This window comes from Hevea brasiliensis, chromosome 17 (genome assembly GCF_030052815.1).
Source record: "Hevea brasiliensis isolate MT/VB/25A 57/8 chromosome 17, ASM3005281v1, whole genome shotgun sequence".
NCBI lineage: Eukaryota > Viridiplantae > Streptophyta > Magnoliopsida > Malpighiales > Euphorbiaceae > Hevea > Hevea brasiliensis.
In genome coordinates, this window is record NC_079509.1 from 14,137,668 (window position 1) to 14,164,499 (window position 26,832).

General features: G+C 33.2%; 1 protein-coding gene across 1 annotated transcript; it reads left to right on the plus strand.

Annotated features, from left to right (window-relative positions):
* Positions 1–22,679: 22,679 nt before the first annotated feature.
* On the plus strand, positions 22,680–25,582 carry LOC110633565 (adenylate isopentenyltransferase). Its single transcript, XM_021782211.2, has 2 exons — positions 22,680–23,930; positions 25,072–25,582. Exons 1-2 carry the CDS (start codon positions 22,840–22,842, stop codon positions 25,073–25,075), a joined length of 1,095 nt encoding a protein of 364 aa, XP_021637903.2. The 5' UTR covers positions 22,680–22,839; the 3' UTR covers positions 25,076–25,582.
* The last annotated feature ends 1,250 nt before the right edge of the window (positions 25,583–26,832 follow it).

Here is a 26,832-nt window from a genome sequence, read left to right on the forward strand (position 1 = left end):
GACTTGTCAGTGAAACAAATACAACAGTTCCTTGGTATTATCAATTACATCAGAAAGTTTATCCCACATGTGGCCACCCACACTTGCCAGCTGTCAAAGATGCTTAAAAGGAATTCCCCACCATGGAGGGAAGAACAGACATGTGCAGTCAAAAAATTAAAAGAAGTGGCCTTAAACTCGCCACCACTGAAGATTCCCAGCATTGGACACCGCATCCTTCAGACTGATGCTAGTGACACCCACTGAGGTGCGGTCCTCATCGAAGAAATTCAAGGAGAAAAGCATATCTGCGGACATGCTAGTGGAGAGTTCCCAGAGCCTCAAAAACATTATCATTCAGTCTATAAAGAGATATTGGCTGTCAAAAATGGGATAAAGAGATTCGAATTTCATCTGATTGGCTACCACTTCACTGTGGTCATGGACAGCTCATCCTTCCCAAAGGTTCTAGACTTCAAAAACAAGTCTCTTCCTGAACCTCAATTACTGAGGCTTAAGGACTGGTTTGCCAAGTATAAATTCACAGTCCAGCATATCAAAGGAAAGCACAACTTGGTTCCTGACCTCCTATCCAGGCCAAAAATCCTTCACCTAATCCAAGCTTCCTCTTCACTCCCCTTGATCCTCATGGCATCATCCTCATCCTCTCCACATACTCCAGCTCCAATACACAATTTCCTGGTTCCTACTCCAGACAGTTTTCCCCCTGGATGTTCACCAAACCAGCCTATCTCAAAAATGGCTAAGTTCGCAAGGGATCATCTGTTTCACTACCTGAGTGCAAGAAACACCCTAAGGGGATTACTCCCCTCCTCAACTGTCTTTATCCCTGATAATCCTTTTCTCACCTGTTTCAGTATCCAACCTGGCAGAGAACTCATCCTAGAAGAACTATGGCTCCTATGGTGCATGGTTACACTCTATTCCTCAGGTCTTTAATTCCCACTCATGTCCCTGTATCAGTATGTTATGAACAATACTAACAGGACTCTCCTGTCCAGATTTCTAGAATGGTTCAAGCCCATTTCAGCATGGCGCTACAGCCTGAAGCGCATCATAGACACCCATGGAATAGAAGACAGGCCCATCGCTACTCAGCCCAACATCAGGACCTTGTTCATTTTTCACAGGCCTTTCTCTAGAAGGCCCGATGGACTCCTCTGGACCCAGAATACTGAATACGAATGGAGGACCTACGAAGGATCAATTATTGACAAAGATGCCATGGGACCCTTGAGAAGACAACTAGCTGAGTACCTTTGTGAAATCAATAGTTATTTTTGTCTAGTGCCTCCCCATGTGAGTTGTACGTCACTCGGTCCCATCGATCCTCACCGATGAGCCTATTGTGGACCCATCCCATGTGGCAAGATTCTCAGGATCCAATGGACACAGAGTCACGAGATGCCATTCAGAGTGCGGACCCACCATCTCCTGTTCACCAACAGTGGCCAAAGGACTTTTTTGGAATCGATTCTGATGACTCTGACTTTGACACCCTCAATCTGTCCACCACTCCATGATAAAAGCAAAAGTTTGTCAATAATGTAATAATGTGTATTTGTCTTTATTTATGTTGCTTTGAGAGTGTCGGTAGCCAGTTTCTAACCAGTTGCCTGTAATGTCAAGAGCCTCCTCGCCTATATAAGGAGTTGCTCTCTTCAGTTGTAATCAGACTTAGTTCCCTTTTAATAATATCCTCTGAAGTTCTCTTCTATGGCTTTCTAAACTCTTCTCCTTCTCTCCGAAAACCTTTGAATGTGTATCATACTCTTATAATCAGAGATACGTATGCTCTACACTTGCCTCTTTAAGAGGATCCTGTGTATCAGAAATATCTTTGTTTTGACATTAAGGTGCGACGGTCCCGTTATCACATGTGTAATGAACAAAAGGGCACAGCCAGAGAGTACCTATGGAGAGGGAAGAGGCATAGCATGAGTTCATTATTTATATTTTTTAACTTGTAAACCTGCTGTTGCCATTGTAAGTAAGAATGATTATTTTGAAATAAAATCAAAATTGAGTGACTTTATTTTAATAAAATAAAATTGAGGGACGAAAGTGAAATTGCCATCAAAATTGAGGAATGATGAATAAAAATTATCTATAAATCACACTATCAAATCTCAATAATATATAGTAAATTTCAAAATCAATTATAAAATTCAAATTATTTTATAATGTAATTTACGTATTTAAAATAAATTTACAAATAAAGTTTCCGGTTTAACTTGACACATTAATGTCAAAAATTAAAAATTATAAAGGGTGCATATATATCGGTTATACTAAATAATCTCCGGTTAGCCTATGAAGAATTTAACCAATATTTTAGGATTAATTAAGTAAAACTCATCACCACGGAGATGACTTTAGTGGTGTAAATGGCGTCCTAAAACTCTATCATTGGCGACGACTCCAGTGAGACACTTGCTGAAGAGAAATAAATTTTTTATTTAACATGTAATAAACAATAATTTTGATTAATTCTTGTGGAGATCTACTTAACTAAATCTTTTAAGCAATGATACACTATAGCTAATTGAAACATATTATAAAATTTTACTAATTTATTATATAAAAATATCATTATTTTTTTAAAATGTGATCAAAATTTAGTAATAATTGATCTAAAAATTAATAAAATTTATTAAAAATATATTTATTTAATCATATAAGAAAATAATTTAAATCTTAATAACTTTTATTCTTTTTAAAAGGGTCTAATGACTCGAAAAAAATCCAAAACTTTGTAAATTTTGATGTTTTAATCCAATTCTCCTAATTTTAGATCAATTGGCCAAAATTTTAAAATTGAAATGAGTTTTATTCAAATTTGAAATTAAAATTGAGGAGTGTGTGCCTAATTTAGTCTACCAACTTTTTTATTATAAATATATGAGCTCACATGACACATCATAAATAGTAATAATAATAATAATAATAATAAAATTTAACCTCTCTATCCCTCCATCTTTTTCTCTTTTCTTTCTCTCTTTCCACTCTTTAAGAGTTGTTTTGAATATTACTTAACGTTGCTTTTCTAAGAGTTGTTTCTTTGAGAGGTATTTTGAATGACTGGGGCAGAGGTTTAAGCATGAGAGGGAGGGGAGGAAGATGAAGCAGCCATTGTTTTAACTTAAATAAAGGTTCAAAGTTTTTTGTGGTGAAGCATTTTGTGGAGCATCTAATGGGTTTACTATAAGTTACTATTGTATTCTTCTACTGGTAGGACCTTCTAAACTTGATGATGTAACCTAAGATGTGCTTGAAGAAGTGGGAAATATTTTCATTAAAAAGAGAAAAGTAATGTTTGAGCAACACTCAGTATAATTTCAGCATCAACTTAAACATTTAAAAGAAACAGGAAAATAACAAATAATGCGACGTTGTTTTGATTCTCTCTTTTCTTGGTAGAGTAGTAAATTTTGTAGCTATTGTATATTCTCAAAAAAGCATGCATCTCCATTCTACCTTCATTCCATTTCTCAAACCGTAACCCATCGTATCTCAACATATGTTAATCCATTCTTCGAATTGATTAAATGATATTTCTCATTGGTACATCCATTATGCACTACGTCATCAAGATTAACTTCCATGTGCCCTAATGATTCTACCTTTCATCCATGATGGATTTATTGCTGAGATGCAAACAGGGAAGCGAAAAACATTGGTTTCAACAATGAAGAGGAGGGAGAAGAGAGTGGAAAGAGAAGGAGAAGGGAAAAGATAGGTTACTAAGGTTTTTTTTTTTTTTTTTTTTTTTCATGTCCGATGTGTCATGTGAAACCCACACATTTATAATAAAAAAAGTTACTTGTATTGGGCACACAAGAATTGAATTAGAATACTAAAAGTCGCAAAAGTTTGAATTTTTAGGCTCTGTTCAGTAATAATTTTTAAGGTAGTGTTTAATATTTTGATTATAATCAAAATACCACCTCTCTTATTTATACTATTAGATGACATAATATTTATAGTAGTGTTTAGAGGTTAAGGAAGGAGATCGAGAAAGCCTAGCCCTTTCAGCTTTTAGAAGTTAAGAGAGCGTTTTAACCTGAGTTACCACTATTTTTACATTTAATAACTAATTCAATAATTATTTTTATTGAACACTTTTATTTTAAATCATTATATAAATAACTAATTACTAAAAGCTAACAGCTACTGAAAAAGTTAACAGTTATTAAAACAACTAATATAGCTAAACATGGCCTTAGAGTCATTAAGCCTTTTAAAAATTATAATTTCTATAAATTCCTCATAAGGAGATATAACAATATTCATCCAACCAAAACTTTGTGATGTTTTTAATTTTTACCGTTAAAGCATTCTAATTAATTTAAGTTTGTGAGCATGCTCGTGGGTTCAAAAATTGGCATCATTCTTTTTTTTTTTTTTTTTTTTTTCTTATTGAAAGTTAGAGATTGCTTCCTTGAAATAACAAGAAAAAGGCCTAAATATTGTAGAAGGCTCATGGCTAAACAAACACAATTCTAGCTATAAAGAATCAAACTTTGCCCGAACAAAAGGCCCAAGCCCATAACAATAGAAACCCTACCAGAAATGGATCTTTACTCGAAAGGCATGATCCGATAGCACGTTCTCATTGGGCGGTAGATGTAACACCCATTATTTTCTGACATCGGAATTTTTATCGTAGATGGAATATTCTGGCGAATTCGAAGTTTTCACCGATCAGAGAGTGGTGGTAGAAGTGTATATATATATATATATATATATATATATATATATATATATAAATGTGTGTGTGCGCTCGCGTGCGCGTGTGTGTGTGTGTAATGCATTCAAAATGTATTTAAAAATGAAAATATTTTGAAGGTTTTCATCCCTAAAAGTTTTTAAGTGTTTCTTTGAGTAGAAGGAACTTCGACAGCTGAAATATGGACTTTTGACAGCTAAAGTCCCTTTTAACTATTCAAATCTATTTTGGGCAGAATAGACTCTGGTAGCTGGAACTATGACTTCCGACAGTCAAAAGTCGATAGTGAGGTATAAAAGGCCAACATCTTGTCTTTCTATCCAAAAATAACTTGAACTCTCACTTCTCTCTCTCTAAACTTTTGAGACATGCAATGAGGTTTTTGAGGAGATTTCCTTGACATTTTCAAAATTTGGATGTGGATTCTTCCATTTTGAAGCTTTGAAGAGTGGATTCAAGCTTTGAGTCTTTGATTCTCTTACTTCCAAGCTCTAAGAAAAAAGGTAACTTTCTTTTCTTCTCGATCTAATAGGAAGATCCAAGTATGTTGATGAGGAATTTGGTTATTATAACTTCAATTTCATGTGAAGTTGTGTTTAAGATGAGATTTTGAGAAGTTTATGCATATTAGGGTTAGGGTTTTGTGATTTTATGTTGAAATTGCATGCTTTATTGTTAGTTTAACCATGTTTAAGTGCTATGGGCCTTAAATGGCTGGTTTCCCTTAATGGATTTGAAGGAATCCTTGTTTATGTCAAGTTAGTGTTAGGGAAAACCTAGGTTTTGTTTTCTTGGATGATGCACGTTGGTTTTGAGTGTAATTTCAAGTTGTTTTAGGCCCTAGAGACATGTTTATATATGTTTGCTTTGAGTTTTGAGACCTTGAAGTGAGTTTGAGTGTTGATGAGAGAAGAATTCTACAGTTTTTTAACTTGGAAATTATGAAAATTCCTAGGTTCGGCTTTCGAAAGCCATAGTTTTGATAGTTAAAGTATGCATTTTCGCAGAAAAATCTAGAAAATTTCCAGGTTCGGCAGTTGAAGTCCAAGACATCAATAGCTGTAATCGGTACTAGACTAAAAGGCCGTTAAAAGCCTGAGACTTTGGCAACCAAACTGGGTCTCGCCAGGCCTATTCTCCCTTCTTTTCCAAGGTTCTAAACATGATTTTATGGTTCCTAAGGGTTTAGAATAAGATGTTTGTTATGTGTATAAAGTTTTAGAGCTTCGAATAACTCCTTAGATTCCGATATTTATATGATCGGACTTGAGAGATTCGGAAGGTTAAGGATTCAAGGGTAGCTTTTGTTTGAGTTAAGTGGTTGAGAAGCTACAAGAGGTGAGTAACTCTAACTCTAATAAATGTAAATTCTTTAAATATGATTTATGATCATCCACATACATTATGTCATTGTTTACTAGGGTGTATGTATCTAAAACATGAATATGTTATATTCTTGCATAATTATTGTTGATGCATGATAGAATTTGGATGACCCATTGGTTCACCCTATGTTATGTATATATTATATTTATGATGTGATCATGCATGATTTGTGGTGGTAAGACCAAGTGAGGCCTAACAAGTCTCTAGCGCACTACTTTTAAGTGAATGTCCTAAGCCGGGCACATTGAATATATTAAGCAGAAGTCCTAAGGAGCCTTTGTACGAGCCGAGCACATTAGATCTGGGGAATCACTAGTGACAAGTCTATCTTATGTGGAATATTTATGATGTGAAAACTCATTTTGGTGATGCATTGCATATGCATGAAATGAATGATATAATTAATTGATGTTGTTTAGTTTACTCACTGAGCTTGTGTAAGCTCACCCTTTCCCCTAACCCTAAGTGCAGAAGTAGAAGAGTACTTTGGAGCTTGAGCAGCAGGAGTAGCTATATAGTGGTTATATGTATGTTTTATATTTAGTGGACATGTAATATATAAAGAAATAGTTACTATACTAATATTCAAGTTTATGATAGATGTTGTATCTTAAGTATAAGTGATGCAATTATATATGTTTAAAATCTAAGCTAACTTCTCATGTGAGCATGTATGTATGAACTAATTACACTTTAGAAATTTTATGTATGTAAAGATTCAAATTATGAGCCAATTCTATGTTTTTTATGAATAAGAAAACTAAAATGTAATGGTTTGGAGTATGCATAGATTGTGAGATACAAGGATATATTCATGTTTAACAAATTTTTTGGTTTGCTACGAGTTTCGTGTTAGTAGTATGCCTTAGAGCATATCATTTAGTATGTATCTTGTACATATTTTTATTAATAAAAGGCATTTCCACTTTTCCGTTTACATAATATATTTATGTGTAATAGAAAAGGTCCATTGATATTTTGTTAGAAATATTATTCTTAAGTTGTTAAGAATATGAGTGACAATATTTCTAGCACGAAGTATCATAAATAGGTTCACAATCGAGGATACTTCATAATAAGGACATGACTTATCCAGAAAGATTGTATTCATGTTTGTTCCTAAGTTATTTATATGAGATATAAATAAGATGGAATGGTAAGTCTCATGCCATATAACAAACATGATAGGCACTTATAAATGATAAGTAGGCCGAACCAGTGACACTTATGACAAGCACATGGAGTTTACTCTTGTCAATGTTTTGTCATAAATCATATCAGTGCATATAATCTTTAGACCTGAGATAGCACAGTTATCTTGTATATAGGTAGTTTGAGTTTGATACTGCTTTCATACTTGTACTGTGTATGGGTATATGGACATGTGTTGGCTCCTACTAGTTATATATGGAGGTAGGTATTGATCAAGATGGAATTTGTTCCTCTAAGTAAATAGAGATAAAATCCTATGTTCATTTAATTGTTCTTGATGTTTCAAGTTCCTGGCCAGGACAGATAGATTTATTCAGAAAAGACTTTTTGATGAGAAAATCTTTTTAATCAAGAACTGGAATTAAAAGAGAACATAATATTCATAGCAAATGGAGTTTGACATAAAACATGACTCCAGCTTGAGTTGGGATTTTGTAACAGAGAGATTCTAGTGCATGGTAACATATGATTATAGGTTCATTTAAGGTAAATCTTATTACTAATTGGGTGGCCATGATATGCTATGCTAGGTGTTAACCATGGTCTATGAGGTTCATAAAATGATTTAGAGAAATCATTTATGGTAAGAAAGAGTTCTAATGATATTAAGAGTTGATATCATGTCTCATTGCCAATTAGTGATGAGCCTAGTAAGTCACACACATACACAAGTTATCACCTAATTAAATATGATTCAATTAATTAATTAAAGAGTTTAATTGATTAATTAAATAGGTTTGGTTTGCAATTAGATTGCAAAGTCCCTAGCATGACTTGAAACCAAATCTAGATTATTGGATGTATAATATAAGTTAAATTTATATTTAAAGTGTTTAAATATGAATTTAATTAATGAGAAATTAATTAATAGAGATTAATTAATTAATTTATATTTGATATAAATTAATTAGAAGAAGAAAATAATTATTTTGGGTTAAGAACTCAAAATTAAGACACATGGGCATTTTGGTCATTTTGCAGTGTGACACGTGGCACCATGAGATTGTGACACATGGCATAACACATAAGCTTGCCAAATGTTTTTTAATCATGTAAGATGATTAAAATCAAGATTAAATATAGGTTTGACACTTGGCACAATGTGATTGGGTCACTTAAACCTAGAGCTAATCAAAGGGTGACATGTGGCAAGGGTTTAATGTGTTAACCTAGCTATTTAAGTGTTGTTATGAGAAAATAAAAGACAACCAGCAGCCACACTCCTTTGTCACGCCATTTTGCAGCCCTCCCTCTATTCTTCTTCATCTCTCATCAATTCAAAGAGATTAGCCATCAATCTCTTGAATTAAGAACGCTAGAAATTGTTTCTAGTGTCATGTTTACATCTCTAATCTCTTAAAAGGCAGAACTTGAATTTCTAATTAATAGAAAAAGCTTTAGAAGCTGTTCAAGGGCTGCCATAGGTGTTCTTGGTGTGGACAAGCTAGAGGGACAACATCTGGTGTCTCAAGACGAATCTCAAAGCGCGAGACATTTGCAATACATCAAGAGGTTAATGTAATCGTTCTTGATTTAATCTAGGGTTCTAAAATTAATCTGATTAATTTTAAAATCTGAAATCGCAAATAAAGATCCAAAAACATATTAAAAGAGTTTTAATATGTTATTTATCATTGAAATCAAATAGATAAAAATAAATCTTGCATGATGCATATGACCCTAGGTGAAAATTTTTGAATTTCAATGGTATAAACTTGTGTTTTCACGCTTCCGTTCCTTCAATTGGTATCAGAGCCACTATATTTGCCATTAAATTGTTTATTATATGATTTAATTGTGTGATTTGATCATGAAATGATTGATCCATTGCTGGTTGGATCAAGAGGTGTGGCGGCATGCTTGATGAACTCCAACATGGTGCGCATAGCTTTGGAAGATCATGGTGCGCATGGTTGTTATTAAATTCTGCAATTGTTGCATGATGAAAGGTTCATCATATGATCATAATTTAATTGTGTGATTAAAAATCCTAATTAAACATTTTAATTAGTCATATGATGAAAGGTTCATCATATGACTAATTAAAATGTTTAATTAGGATTTTTAATCACACAATTAAATTATGATTCAAATCAGAATTTTAAAAATTGTTTGAATGTGATTCAAATCTGAATTTTAAAAGTTGTTTGAATGTGATTCAAATATGAATTTTTAAAGTTGTTTGAATCATATTTAAATCTGATTTTTTAAAATTGATTGAATAAAATTCAGATCTGATTTTTTAAAAAATGTTTGAATGTGATTCAAATCTGATTTTTTTAAAAATGTTTGAATGTGATTCAAATATGAATTTTTGAAGTTGTTTGAATGTGATTCAAATCTGAATTTTTAAATTTGTTTGAATGAGATTCAAATCTGAATTTTTAAATTTATTTGAATCATATTCAAATCTGGATTTTTAAGTTGAATATGAGATATTCAATTTAATTTAAGTATGTATTTTTTATTTAATTGTTAAATAGTGATATGCATGATGGATGATCATGGACTATAAAAGACCAATGTCATTGGATTTATTTCTTTTATATTTCTTTGGGATTGTAAATTAATTAATTTATTTTAATTTATTTTGAGCATGTATTATTAAGTTTGTAATAATTTTTGGGTTGTAATTTCATTTATTTAAGTTCTTGTAAATTCGCCTTGGTATGCCAAGGATTACTATGTAATATTGGATTGCAAGAAGTTCAAGGAGGTTAAGAGCATTGGTGGGACCAGTGGGAGGAATTCAAGATCAAGTGTTGATTATGTACTCCTTCAGCAACTCTTGTAAAATGAATGAATAAAATACACCTAGGAATGCCCTGATTCAATTCTTGGTGGCTCAGAATTGAATCCCTTAGAAAGTCCATGATCATACCATATTTACTGCTTATCCATGAATGCATGAGATGTATGGGAATGTATGCAATTATATGATATATGCATGCTAAATGGATAATGTGCAAAGTGAGACCTTAATAGTAATTAGAATGACCATAAAATCTTCCAAAGAAATGATTAAGTTGGAAATGCTATAATTAAAGTAATTATAACATAGGCCCTCCATTGGGGCAATTATTTTAAGAAATTTTAAATAGTTGCATGAGATGCAATTAATTTAAGAGATTTTTTAAGAATAATTGTTAAGCATGAGATGTTGTAAATATGTAAATGGTTTGGTGGCCAATATTGGATGTACCTGAGGACATTAAAATTATTTACATAATTACTGGCTCAATGGGATCAACTTAACTAATGCAAGATAAGTCAATAATGGATGTACCTGAGATTTTGAGCATTAGGGGCTAGGTAAAGGATTGAACCTCACATGAGATGTGATGGGCAAGGAGTTGCTCACTTATAGTTTATTGTAATTCCAATAATAGATGTACCTGAGGATGATCAATAGAATTATAAGAATTCAATCACCCACTAGAAATCCATCCAACTAGGATTTCCGTTTCCTACTTTGGAAGTGTAGGATTCGCTAAGTTAGTGGGAGGACCAATTTGATTAAAAGACCATAATCATTTTGGTTAATTACATGATACATTTACTAATTAATCTAGTTATTTTTTGCAGTTAATTTTCTGATAAAAAAGAGCACAAAATAACCACCACCATCCAATATCCTTGCAAGCATACTTGATCACAATAGGTTGACAGGACCTAATCTGTCTGATTGGCTAAGAAATTTGAAACTTGTCCTGAACCTTGAATATATAGGATATGTTCTAGATTCAAATGTTCCTGGTCTCTTACCTCCAGAGGCCACACAAGAGGAACATGATACTTTGGACAAGTGGAAGGAGCATGATATGAGAGCTAAGTGTTACATGCTTGCTTCCATGAGTAATGAGTTACAGAAGCAACATGAGAACATGCAGAGTGCGAGTGAGATCCTCCTTCACCTGCAAGAGTTGTATGGTGAGCACAGCAGGAATGCTAGGTATGAGATATCTAGACAGCTATTCCGTATGAGGATGTCTGAGGGACAGAATGTTGGGGATCATGTCCACAAGATGATTCGGCTAATTGAGCAGTTGGAACATCTTGACTTCAACATGGATTTCCAACTACAGACGGATTTGATCCTTCAGTCCTTTCCTGAGTCTTTTAGGAATTTTGTGACAAATTTCCATATGACTAAACAGGAATGCACCTTAGCTGGTTTACTCAATATGCTGGTTATTGCCCAAAAGAATATGCCAGGCAATAAAGGAAAAGAGGTAGCTTTGGTTGCATCTTCCTCTGCTGGAAAGTCCAACAAGAAGAAGGGCAATAGGAAAAAGAAACCTCAGATTCCTGGTCCTTCCAAGAAAATAGCTAAACAGAAAAAGAAGACTAAAGCTGATGGAGGCAAAGGAAAGTGTTTCCACTGCCAAAAGGATGGGCACTGGAAAAGGAACTGCCCAGAGTATCTTGTCCTGCTTCTCTGAAGGACAAGAAGGATACACCTTCGGAAGGTATGTCCATATCTTGTTATTTAGATTCTGATGATACTGATAGTTCATCTACAGCTTGGGTTTTAGATACTGGTGCCAGTTCTCACATTTCTAATGATATGCAGGAACTAGCAAATAGTAGCAGCTTGTGTTCTCAAGATATTAGAGTCCGGATTGGCAATGGCTCAACTGTTGAAGCTTTAGCCATAGGATCTAAATCTTTTTACATGTTTGGACATGTTTTGTGTTTGGATAATATTTTATATGTACATGATGCTTTTAAGAACATCATTTTTATATCTAGTTTGACTAGAAATGGCTATGAATTTCAGTTCATCGACGATGTTTGCAATATTTATTTTAAAAATAAATATGTTGGTTTGGGTTATATGAATGATGGTCTTTATTATTTGGATAATAATGACAAACACAAATTGAATGCAAGTGATCTAAAAGAATGCAATGCCATGGTGAAAACCAACTCAAGTTCAAAATATATTTGGCACTTAAGGTTATGTCATGTTGCAGAAGAAAGAATTGCAAAATTGGAGAAAATGGGGATTCTATCCTCATTGGGCTCTGAGCCTACTCCAACTTGTGAATCTTGCCTTCAGGGTAAAATGACTAGATCACCCTTTGTTGGACAAGGGCTAAGAGCTGAAAATATTTTGGAGCTAATACATAGTGATGTATGTTGTCCATTTAAAGAAATGGCTAGAGGGGGTTTTCATTATTTTATTACCTTTACTGATGATAAATCAAGGTTTGGGTATTTGTATTTGATGAAATACAAACATGAATCTTTTGAAAAGTTTAAAGAATTTAAATCTGAAGTAGAAAATCAAACAGGAAAGAATATTAAAGCTCTTCGATCAGATCGTGGAGGTGAATATTTGAGTACTGAATTTGATGAATACTTGAGAGAGTATGGCATTGTTTCTCAGCTGACTCCTCCAGGAACGCCACAGCTGAATGATGTATCTGAAAGGAGAAATCGTACCCTATTGGATATGGTACGTAGTATGATGAGCTATACTGATATGCCAATCTTCTTTTGGGGATTTGCATTAGAATCAGCTTTGTATATTCTGAATAGGATTCCATCAAAATTAGTTTCTTCCACACCTTATGAGATATGGCATGGAAGAAAACCAAGTCTTAAGCATGTTAAGATTTGGGGTTGTCCAGCTTATATCAAAAAGCTGAACACTGATAAATTGGAGACCAGATCAGAAAAAGGTTGATTTGTTGGATATCCAAAAGATAGTTTTGGATATTATTTTTATTTGCCTACTTCACAAAAGGTTGTGATAAGTAGAGATGCCACATTTCTTAAATAACAATTTGTTCAAGAAGGAGGCAAAGGAAGGCAAATAGAGTTAGAATTGGAGAATTCTGACCAACCAACAGATCAGATGGATATAGATCCATCTAGTCAACCAATATCGTTGATGAAACATCTACAGCTGTTCCTCGTAGAACAACCAGGGTATCTCACCCACCAGTGAGATATGGTTTTCTTCATGAAGAAGAACAAGAGTTGTCTACTCATGAAGAAGTAGATCATGGAGATGATCCACTTACCTATGAAGAAGCTATATCAGATATAGACTCTTCAAAATGGATTGAAGCTATGAAATCCGAGATTGATTCCATGTATAAGAATCAAGACTGGGATCTTGTTGACCCACCTGAAGGTATTATACCTATAGGGAACAAATGCGTTTTCAAGAAGAAAATTGGTTCTGATGGAAAGGTAGAGACCTATAAGGCAAGGCTAGTAGCGAAAGGGTTTCGCCAAAGGCAAGGAATAGACTATGAGGAGACTTTCTCGCCTGTTGCCATGCTTAAATCAATTAGGATTTTATTAGCAATAGCTGCATACTATGATTATGAGATTTGGCAGATGGATGTCAAAACAGCTTTTCTTAATGGATACATTGAAGAAAACATTTTCATGGAACAACCTAGGGGATTTGAATCCCAAGATGGTTCCAAAGTATGCAAGCTAAAGCGATCCATTTATGGGTTGAAACAAGCTTCGAGGAGTTGGAACATCCGTTTTGATGAAGCCATTAAATCCTTTGGTTTTATCAAAAATGAGGATGAGCCATGTGTATATAAGAAGGTTAGTGACAGTGCTATCACTTTCCTTATCTTATATGTGGATGACTAACTGTTGATGGGTAATGACACAGGTATGTTGACGACTATAAAGGTATGGTTATCAAATACATTCTTCATGAAAGACTTAGGGGAGGCAACATATATTCTTGGGATTCGCATCTATAGAGATAGAGTGAAAAGAATAATTGGTTTATCCCAAAGTCTATACTTGGAAAAGGTGTTAAAGAGGTTTAACATGCTTGATTCCAAGAGAGGATTGTTACCAGTGAGACATGGTATCCATCTTTCTAAAGAGATGTCTCCAAAGACACCTGAAAAAAGAGATAAGATGGCCAGGATTCCATATGCTTCGGCTATTGGAAGTTTAATGTATGCAATGTTGTGTACTAGGCCGGATATCGCATATGTTGTTAGTTTGACTAGCAGGTATCAATCCAATCCAGGTTTGGAACACTGGATAGCTGTCAAGAATATTCTTAAGTACTTGAGAAGAACTAAGGATTTATTCTTGATTTATGGAGGTGGAGACTTGCAATTGGATGGTTATACTGATTCTGATTTCCAATCAGATATCGATGATAGAAAGTCCACCTCTGGATATGTGTTCATTTGTAATGGAGGTGCAGTCAGTTGGAAGAGTTCCAAGCGAGCACGCATTGCAGATTCCACTACAGAGGTCGAGTATATTCTTTGCATCGATCTTTGCAAAGGAAGTCATTTGGATAAAGAAGTTCGTGAAAGAACTTACGATAGTTCCTTCCATTGAGTCGGCAATTCCACTACCTTTGTGACAATAATGGAGCAGTCATACAGGCTAAGGAACCAAGGTCTCACCAGAAATCCAAACACATAGAAAGGCGCTACCACATTATCAGAGAAATAGTTAGGCGAGGCGATGTAGCCATGCAGAAAATAGCATCAGCTGAAAATCCAGCTGATCCATTCACTAAGCCTATGTCACAGACTCAGTTAGACCGACATCTTGAGAAGATAGGTCTAAGATATTGTAATGAATGACTCTAGTGCTAGTGGGAGATTGTTAGTAGTATGCCCTAGAGCATATCATTTAGTATGTATCTTGTACATATTTTTATTAATAAAAGGCATTTCCACTTTTCCGTTTACATAATATATTTATGTGTAATAGAAAAGGTCCATTGATATTTTGTTAGAAATATTATTCTTAAGTTGTTAAGAATATGAGTGACAATATTTCTAGCACGAAGTATCATAAATAGGTTCACAATCGAGGATACTTCATAATAAGGACATGACTTATCCAGAAAGATTGTATTCATGTTTGTTCCTAAGTTATTTATATGAGATATAAATAAGATGGAATGGTAAGTCTCATGCCATATAACAAACATGATAGGCACTTATAAATGATAAGTAGGCCGAACCAGTGACACTTATGACAAACACATGGAGTTTACTCTTGTCAATGTTTTGTCATAAATCATATCAGTGCATATAATCTTTAGACCTGAGATAGCACGGTTATCTTGTATATAGGTAGTTTGAGTTTGATACTGCTTTCATACTTGTACTGTGTATGGGTATATGGACATGTGTTGGCTCCTACTAGTTATATATGGAGGTAGGTGTTGATCAAGATGGAATTTGTTCCTCTAAGTAAATAGGGATAAAATCCTATATTCATTTAATTGTTCTTGATGTTTCAAGTTCCTGGCCAGGACAGATAGATTTATTCAGAAAAGATTTTTTGATGAGAAAATCTTTTTAATCAAGAACTGAAATTAAAAGAGAACATAATATTCATAGCAAATGGAGTTTGACATAAAACATGACTCCAGCTTGAGTTGGGATTTTGTAACAGAGAGATTCTAGTGCATGGTAACATATGATTATAGGTTCATTTAAGGTAAATCTTATTACTAATTGGGTGGCCATGGCATGCTATGCTAGTTGTTAACCATGGTCTATGAGGTTCATAAAATGATTTAGAGAAATCATTTATGGTAAGAAAGAGTTCTGATGATATTAAGAGTTGATATCATGTCTCATTGCCAATTAGTGATGAGCCTAGTAAGTCACACACATACACAAGTTATCACCTAATTAAATATGATTCAATTAATTAATTAAAGAGTTTAATTGATTAATTAAATAGGTTTGGTTTGCAATTAGATTGCAAAGTCCCTAGCATGACTTGAAACCAAATCTAGATTATTGGATGTATAATATAAGTTAAATTTATATTTAAAGTGTTTAAATATGAATTTAATTAATGAGAAATTAATTAATAGAGATTAATTAATTAATTTATATTTGATATAAATTAATTAGAAGAAGAAAATAATTATTTTGGGTTAAGAACTCAAAATTAAGACACAGGGGCATTTTAGTCATTTTGCAGTGTGACACGTGGCACCATGAGATGGTGACACATGGCATAACACATAAGCTTGCCAAATGTTTTTTAATCATGTAAGATGATTAAAATCAAGATTAAATATAGGTTTGACACTTGGCACAATGTGATTGGGTCACTTAAACCTAGAGCTAATCAAAGGGTGACATGTGGCAAGGGTTTAATGTGTTAACCTAGCTATTTAAGTGTTGTTATGAGAAAATAAAAGAAAACCAGCAGCCACACTCCTTTGTCACGCCATTTTGCAGCCCTCCCTCTATTATTCTTCATCTCTCATCAATTCAAAGAGATTAGCCATCAATCTCTTGAATTAAGAACACTAGAAATTGTTTCTAGTGTCCTGTTTACATCTCTAATCTCTTAAAAGGCAGAACTTGAATTTCTAATTAATAGAAAAAGCTTTAGAAGCTGTTCAAGGGCTGCCATAGGTGTTCTTGGTGTGGACAAGCTAGAGGGACAACATCTGGTGTCCTGAAGACGAATCTCAAAGGCGCAGACACGCTGCAGTACATCAAGAGGTTAGTGTAATTGTTTTTGATTTAATCTAAGGTTCTAAAATTAATCTGATTAATTTTAAAATCTTAAATGGCAAATACAGATCCAAAAAACATATTAAAAGAGTTTTAATATGTTGTTTATCATTGAAATCAAATAGATAAAAATAAATCTTGCATGATGCATGTGACCCTAGGTGAAAATTTTTGAATTTCAATGGTATAAACTTGTGTTTTCACGCTTCCGTTCCTTCATTTCAATAGCCTTAAGCTGTCCCTAGCGCTGGTAATGGCCCCCAGGTTGGGTCGTTACAGTAGAGAAGGAATTAAAGGACCTTTAGGAGAAACACCGCTCATCCCACAGATTAATCATATGGCTAAAACTAGTGAGAGATGTGATTAACTGACCGAAGCTTTGTCAAAGGACCATACACAATTGAGATTCCTGATTAAGAAGTCCCCCAAATAATAGCAACGCAAGATCATCGGTTAGGTAGGCTACAAATCCATTAGGGCTAGAAAAGCATTGCCATGGAAACTGAAAGCATCAAAGAGGAGGGTAGAGCTCTAGTTGTCTCACTCGTATCTAGGTTTTAAGGAATGGGTAGTTCACCAAACAGCACCGTAAAGTTCCCGAGAAATGCCCATCCTCATCAGTAAATATGTAAACCAACATTAAAGCACAAGGGCGAAGCTAGAAAATTTTTCTTGGAGGGCTATTATATATATATATATATATATATGCCAAATAGATAGATTATGTGGCATAATAGTATAAGATTGAAAAAACAAGACATAAAAAGTTAGAAATTTATATCAATTAAAAATAAATGTATATTTAAGTTGATTTTATTCAAATGTGCATAAGAGTTGGGAGGGCCAATTAACAAAAAAAATAAAATTTTACTACATTTATTTAAGATTTTTTTTATAAAAATTTAGAGAAACTAATAAAAAATTTGAAATATCAGTTAATAAAAAATAAAATTTGATATACCTATTAAATTTTTTTTTGAAAATATTTGGAGGGGCCAACAACTAAACAATTTTTTTTTTTAAATACACATAAAAAAATACAAAGAAATGGTTGAGGCCCTTAAAAGTTAAGGGGCTAAGGCCACCCCTAGCCTCCTCCTCCCTCTGCCCTTGTTGAAGCACACAAAGCTAGGAAGAAACGTTCACTGTTAAGCGCACCCTACAACCAAACCAAACAAAAATCTATTTCACACTTGTTTAAAGATGGGGAGGGGGAGCTCACGTCTAGGTAAGAAAAGAATGACCATCCTTTGCCCAGAAGGACGGGAGACAACCTCAAAACCCAAAAACCCACAAAGAAAACTTCCTTTCTTTATACAAGAGAGAGAGAGAGAGAGAGAGAGAGAAAGGCCTAGAGGGATCTTTCCTAAATGGGAACCATTCTTACCTATGGTTTATAATTGTAAGCGATCGTTTTTGTACTAGTATATTCCTTATCATCGTTTCCTATCATATTTTTGTACTGTAAATCCTAGGCTTTTTTTGGTATGTTTTAATTTACTTTTGATTTGAACTTAGCACTTCAAAATTTTGAAAACCATCTCAAAATTAAGGTTGTGCAAGGTTTTAGGGTTTCAAATCGAACTAAAGAATCATATCGAAATTGAAAAAAAATTATCACTGTAAGAATCTGTTAGTAGTATGCCCTAGAGCATATCATTTAGTATGTATCTTGTACATATTTTTATTAATAAAAGGCATTTCCACTTTTCCGTTTACATAATATATTTATGTGTAGTAGAAAAGGTCCATTGATATTTTGTCAGAAATATTATTCTTAAGTTGTTAAGAATATGAGTGACAATATTTCTAGCACGAAGTATCATAAATAGGTTCACAATCGAGGATACTTCATAATAAGGACATGACTTATCCAGAAAGATTGTATTCATGTTTGTTCCCAAGTTATTTGTATGAGATATAAATAAGATGGAATGGTGAGTCTCATGCCATATAACAAACATGATAGGTACTTATAAATGATAAGTAAGCCGAACCAGTGACACTTATGACAAGCACATGGAGTTTATTCTTGTCAATGTTTTGTCATAAATCATATCAGTGCATATAATCTTTAGACCTGAGATAGCACAGTTATCTTGTATATAGGTAGTTTGAGTTTGATACTGCTTTCATACTTGTACTGTGTATGGGTATATGGGCATGTGTTGGCTCCTACTAGTTATATATGGAGGTAGGTGTTGATCAAGATGGAATCTGTTCCTCTAAGTAAATAGAGATAAAATCCTATGTTCATTTAATTGTTCTTGATGTTTCAAGTTCCTGGCCAAGACAGATAGATTTATTCAGAAAAGAGTTTCTGATGAGAAAATCTTTTTAATCAAGAACTGGAATTAAAAGAGAACATAATATTCATAGCAAATAGAGTTTGACATAAACCATGACTCCAGCTTGAGTTGGGATTTTGTAACAGAGAGATTCTAGTGCATGGTAACATATGATTATAGGTTCATTTAAGGTAAACCTTATTACTAATTGGGTGGTCATGGCATGCTATGCTAGGTGTTAACCATGGTCTATGAGGTTCATAAAATAATTTAGAGAAATCTTTTATAGTAAGAAAGAGTTCTGATGATATTAAGAGTTGATATCATGTCTCATTGCCAATTAGTGATGAGCCTAGTAAGTCACACACATACACAAGTTATCACCTAATTAAATATGATTTAATTAATTAATTAATTAAAGAGTTTAATTGATTAATTGAATAGGTTTGTTTTGCAATTAGATTGCAAAGTCCCTAGCATGACTTGAAACCAAATCTAGATTATTGGATGTATAATATAAGTTAAATTTATATTTAAAGTGTTTAAATATGAATTTAATTAATGAGAAATTAATTAATAGAGATTAATTAATTAATTTATATTTGATATAAATTAATTAGAGGAAGAAAATAATTATTTTGGGTTAAGAACTCAAAATTAAGACACATGGGCATTTTGGTCATTTTGCAGTGTGACACGTGGCACCATGAGATGGTGACACATGGCATAACACATAAGCTTGCCAAATATTTTTTAATCATGTAAGATGATTAAAATCAAGATTAAATATAGGTTTGACACTTGGCACAATGTGATTGGGTTACTTAAACCTGGAGCTAATCAAATGGTGACATGTGGCAAGGGTTTAATGTGTTAACCTAGCTATTTAAGTGTTGTTATGAGAAAATAAAATACAATCAGCAGCCACTCCTCTCCTTTGTCACGCCATTTTGCAGCCCTCCCTCTATTCTTCTTCATCTCTCATCAATTCAAAGAGATTAGCCATCAATCTCTTGAATTAAGAACACTAAAAATTGTTTCTAGTGTCCTGTTTACATCTCTAATCTCTTAAAAGGCAGAACTTGAATTTCTAATTTATAGAAAAAGCTTTAGAAGCTGTTCAAGGGCTGTCATAGGTGTTCTTGGTGTGGACAAGCTAGAGGGACAACATCTGGTGTCCTGAAGACGAATCTCAAAGGCGCAGACACGCTGCAGTACATCAAGAGGTTAGTGTAATTGTTCTTGATTTAATATAGGGTTCTAAAATTAATCTGATTAATTTTAAAATCTTAAATCGCAAATACAGATCCAAAAACATATTAAAAGAGTTTTAATATGTTGTTTATCATTGAAATCAAATAGATAAAAATAAATCTTGCATGATGCATGTGATCTTAGGTGGAAATTTTTGAATTCAATGGCATAAACTTGTGTTTTTCACGCTTCCGTTCCTTCAGAATCGAATCGTATCAAACCGAACTTATATTTATTAGTTTTGTTCGGTTTTGGTTCTTCATCAAGAACCAAAATCAAACTACAACCATACTTAACCAAAACTGAACTGAAGAATCGATTTTGTACATATGTTTTTTAAATATATTTTCTAATTTCAATATATATATATATATATATATATATATATATAATTTGTCTTAAATACATTAAATAATATTATAGTCCTTAAATATATAACTAAACCACACGTTAATCATATAATATACTTTTTAATTTTAATTATTATATATCTTTTAGTTAAAACCTATATAATTAAGAAATATATAAAAGATAATATAATATTTTTATTAAAGAATATATTTTTGATATTAATATTATTATTTTAATGTTACTATTACTATTTTTATTGTTGTCATGTTAGAAATTTAAGATTGTATTTTCCAATTTAAAGTGAATATAAAAATATTGTAAATTTTGAAATGAAATTAAAATCAAAATAGAATCAAAACTAGAACCAGAATCATAACTAAACCTGAATTGAAACCAAAGTTTGATTCAAAGTCTGGTTCCTTGAAGTGAAAGAACGAAGGTTGCTTCCTATTTCGGTTTTAACTAGAATTGGACTAGAATTGAACGCTCCTATTCAAAACTATTAAAGTATTTTTTTTCTATTTTAAGATTTTAAAAATTATTTAAAAAAATATTGGAATTTAAATTTTTAATCTTTTATATTATAAAATAAATTTTTAATTAAATTACTAATCTAATAACATTATTAAGTGAAAGTTCACTAATACGAGAGTTGATCTTTTATAATTCAATGTGTTAATTGCATGCATTATTACCATTATTCAATTTTTAAGTCAAATCACAAGAATTTTCTTTTTTTTTTTTTTTATATATGTTAATGTGAACAAGTTTCAACAAAATTCTACTTCCTGATTTTGATCCAAAATAGAAAAAGATAGGATATCAACTCGTGGGATTGACTTGAAATTACAAGTAATTAAAAAAAATTAAATTATATTTTCTGCTTATAGATTTAAAATATTAAAATTTCAAACTCTTAGTGCATTATTTTATATTCTGGTGGTTATTATTGGATTATCTACTAAATAGTCAATGTAAATACGGTTTTACAACTTTAATGATATTAAAATTATCTTTAAACAGATGAAATTCAGAATTTTATAAAAATTTAATTTAATTAATATCTTTTTATCGATTCTTATGATTCAAATTAAAGAATTTATTTTTTTAATTAAAAAAACTTTTATTCTTAAACAAATAAAAATTAAACATAATTATGTGAGAATTGAATTAAATTTTTTATAAATTAATTATTCTAAATTAAATTAATAAAATTTTTAATTTTAATTTTAATTAAAATTAAATAAAAAAATATAAGGACCTTCACACATAGTGGGTAATAAAATGACAAATTGTGTCATTATAAAATAATTCTAATTTAAAATTAAAATAATGATTTAACATTGATATCAGATTGGTAGAGATAAGAATTATTTTAAATCAAATAAAATTTATTTATTTCTAAAAAAAATAAAATTTATTTAATTTAGTCCGTTTTTAAATAAAATTAAATTTTAAAGTAAAAATTTTACCCTTAAATTTAAGTTAATTAGAACTAAAATGAAAATTAAAATTAAAGAAACCTGCACTTCGATCTCATGATCCAGCCTTACAAATCAAGCCGCGCTGTGTATATAAAAAGAAAAAATTAAAAAGCATTTTATCTATGAAAAAATTATAATTAAGTCCGTACAGTTTAATAAATTTTATAAATTAATTTTTAATATCAATTTAATTACGATTTAGCTCTTAAATTTTATTTTCATAATAATTTAGTTTTTATATTTTATTTTCATTAGTAAATTGATCTTGCCACTAATAAATTTTGAATATTAATTTATTAATAAAAATAAAAGATAAAAATTAAATTATTAACATAAATAAAATTTAAGGTCAAATTATTAATAAGCTTACATAAAAAAATTAATTTATAAATTATATTAAATCTTAGGGATTTAATTGTAATTATATAAATATTATATTAGAGTCTATCAAGCAACTCGTATATGTTGGCATCCCAATTCGCATCCCATGGATCACTTCCTCGCCCAAAGCTTATAGAGACGCACAATTACAAAATAGTTAACACCCAGTCACCAAGTGCACGCATAAACTGTCTTCACAATACGTACCCGCCCTGACCAGCCACTCATCTCTCTCTCCCCTTCACTCTTTGCCTATGAGACTCCCCTTCCCGAATATTCACTCCCATTGCACTTCCCATAGACTTCCCCCTCTCCCCTTCTCTTTGCCACTCTTTAAGCCCACTCCTCGCCGTCCTCCCCGGTGGGTCCGCATGGACTCATCCGCTGGACCCACTACTACTACCTCCGTCCATCATTTTCACCGCCGCCAGAAAGACAAGATCGTCGTCGTCATGGGAGCCACTGGGTGTGGCAAGACAAAACTCTCCCTTGATGTCGCCACACGGTTTCAATCAGAAATCATCAACTCCGATAAAATGCAAGTTTACAAAGGACTCGATATAACCACCAACAAAATCCCGATTCACGAGCGTATGGGTATCCCCCACCATTTGCTCGGCTTCTTCAACCCGGAAGACGGCGAGGTGAGTCCTTCCGAGTTCCGTTTGACGGCTCGATTAGCTATATCGGATATTGTTTTGAGACAAAAGCTGCCTATGGTAGTTGGTGGGTCCAACTCATTTATTCATGCTCTGCTTGTTGACCGGTTTAATCCCGCAGTAGATGTATTCAGTGGGGCATCTAACCAGGTCTCGACCCAGTTAAGTTACAACTGCTGTTTTATATGGGTGGACGTTTCATTTTCTCTCCTCTGCGATTACTTATGCTTCCGAGTGGACGAAATGCTGGAGGCGGGGATGTTTAAGGAATTATTGGAGTACTACAGACGGGTAGACCCGATGAGTCAACCCGGTTTGAGGAAAGCAATCGGAGTGCCAGAGTTTGACCAGTATTTTAAGAAGTATCCACCGGGGACAGGAGGAGGGGAGTGGGATGAGAAACGGAGACGAGCATACGAGGAGGCGGTGACGGAGATAAAGGAGAACACGTGTCAACTGGCGAAAAGACAGATAATTAAGATCATGAGACTGAAAGGGGCAGGTTGGGACTTACAGAGAGTGGACGCGACGGAGGCGTTGAGGGAGGCGATGAAGGTGAGGATGGCGTCAGATGGAGGCAAAAATAATAAAAAAAGGAAAAGAAAGAAGAAGAAGAGGTGGATGGATGTTTGGGAGAGAGATGTGATGGAGCCAAGCATGAAGATTGTGAACCGCTTCTTGGAGGAGTAGGTTTCTCATCCAGCTTTTTCCAGCTATCATTTTTCTGTTTTAAAAAATTTTGCTTTCTTCTTTATCCCTCTCAACATTTTCTTTTCTTTTCTTTTCTTTTCTTTTCTTTTCTTGTCCTAGAAAAACATACAGGAAACAAAAAAATATGAGGTTTTATATATGGGGTCTCATTTATTTGGGACCAAAAAGGGGCAATCAGTTTTGCAGCGTTAGGACACCTTTGGCATCTGCACTCTGCAGTGCGCTGTCTATGGAATGGGTTCCTTCAGTTAAGACAAAATATAGGCAGGGGAAAAAAAATTCCAATGATTTGTGAATTCTGGAGAGATAGACTGAGTGGCTTTGTGAATGTTATTTGTTAATACCTAACACAAATACAGTGGTTTGTTGTTATTTTATATATATATATATAATATATTAATTTGATTGAAGTTGAGGCATATAGTAAGTAAGCTCCTTCAAAGAGACTTTTCTTGTGGCACATATATATTATTATTATTATAATTTTTTTTTTTTTGGATCATTTGGTGTAATAAACCACTCCATCTCTCACAATGCCTCCAAAAGAGACCTTTCCCTTCAAACCCCTTTTTGGTGTCTAGTCACTCCTAAGAAACTTTATTAAATTGACTCATTTTTAAGCCTAAATGCGCCATTTTTCCAATTGATTTTCTAGTTATTGAACTCGAAAATATTTTAACTGTCTTTAAAAAAAATAGCATGTGATACTCAATTTTCAAACATTGAACTCAATTAAATAAATACTAAAAAATAAATTTTAAAAAAAATCCAATTCGTGTCTTAGATACTTGATAGATTAGATTCTATCAGTCAAATCTTCCACTAAACAGGAGAAAGATTTTAGCTTATGGAGGAACATTAGATTATTTGCCACATGATTTTAGGTACACCCTGTGGCATTCACTCCACTTGTAGTTTATGCCAATAGGATTGCAGCAGAATTACACATTTAATCTAAAGGGTGCTTTTTTAATAAATGAATATGTGAATTCTCAATTTCCTGCTAGGTTTGGAACTTGCTGCAAACCCATAAATTTGAAGAATTCTAGCATTCATTACAGCAATATTTCCTTCCAAAGTGTAGTGATATTCATCAGCATTTTCAATTCCTATCAGGTGAGCAGAAAACATTTCGGAGGAGAATGAACGGTTACAGTCTTAGGACCCCCCGCCTCCAGGCTCCTATAAAATGAATTTTTATGTGGCAACCAGTACATAGTCGAGATCAGGGGCAGTAACTGTGCTAGCCCGCAATCATGCTGGCCACCCCATGGGTTGGAGCTGCAAAAAATGTCCAAGGTTAACTGATACTTTGATCCTAGAGGCTCTTGCTCGTAGAGAGGCTGTCTTATTGGCTTCAGCGAAAGGTTTAGATCCAGTGATAATAGAGTGAGACTATAAACAGGTGATTGCATCAGCAAATGGGGTATTAAATCTCAGCAACTTCGACAGCATCAAGATGGACATCTCATTCTTTTGTAATTCCTTCAGAAACATAGGCTTCCACCCTGTTGTTAGAAGTTGTAACTCAGCAGCTCATTCATTTACCCAAAGAGTATTTCATGATGTCTCTTTTCTATGTAATCCTATGGAGCAAGTCTCCTTTGTATCCTCTTTGGCCTCTAGGAGGTCCTTCAATGAATGTTACCTTTGACCAAAAAAAAAAAAAGAAAAAAGAATTGACAACCAAATGGAATAAAGATTAACAGGATTTCAATAATCTGAATCCTAAATGAAACCATATTCTTATGCAAAATGGCAGGCCACAACCCATCAAAATTTACTTGTAGTTATTTCTAAGCGTTGAACATTGCAACACTTGATCTCTTCTTATAAGAATGAATAATTTCTTTTAGTTCAAAACAGGGGAACAAAGCATGAGTTTAAATCTCTAATTGCGATGAATAATAGAAATTCCTGTATTTGCCACAGCCTAAAAGATGAGGCACTGGCAGCCATTGTCCGAAATGTCCTAAGTTTTATTTTTTATTTCTTTTTTCTTCTCCAATATTCATGGATTTTGTAAGTTTAATAATAAATGTAGGTAGGGACCCAAGTGGTTGCAGATATGTGTAGGTTTCCAAAATGTTCACGAGGCAAACGAAGGGCTCTAATGTGATTTATGATTATTTACCATCTCTGGACCATCTTCTTCAGCCTGCAGGGAGCTAAAAGAGGAATTCTACAACACAGTTGGTGTCTTGGTGATGCAATGGGTCCCCATCATAGCCAAGACTGACAGATATGTATAAATTTAGTTATATCCAGCTCATGTGATGGGGCTCAACTCACCTGCTGAAGCTCTTTATGCTAAGCTTCATTGGAAGTTAAATGAGACGAGCATCCATTTTTTGCTAAAATTAGTATATATAGTTGGCCAACACCCTATCAACATAATGACGACTGCTAATCATAATTACCAATTAGGTTCATTTAGATATATAATCCTATAGTCCGACCTTTTCCAGCAACCACCTTTCCTTCTCTAAAAAGAAATCATCTCACCTCTCTCTAGCAATTTTTTTTTTTTTTTTTTTAATTTGTTCTTGGGGTGTTGCCTGCCATTTTTAGCTAGCGGCACCCCTCTCTTCCAGTTTTCTTTTAATTTTCTTGAGTTTTTCTTTGCATTTATTTTTTTAATTTTTCTTTAAATAATTTTCAAATCTTGTTTATATTTTTGTTTTCTTTATTTTTTTTTATTTTCTTGTGTTTTGTTTATCATATTTGGTGTTTTTATTCATCATAGGTTTTAGCTGAATATCGAATCGATTTAATTCGATTTTTTAATTCAGTTATTCTCCAAATTAGTTCAATTTGGTTAGTATTTTTCGAAATTTTCAATTTTGTCTGAGATTTCACTATCCTCTGTTGACTATA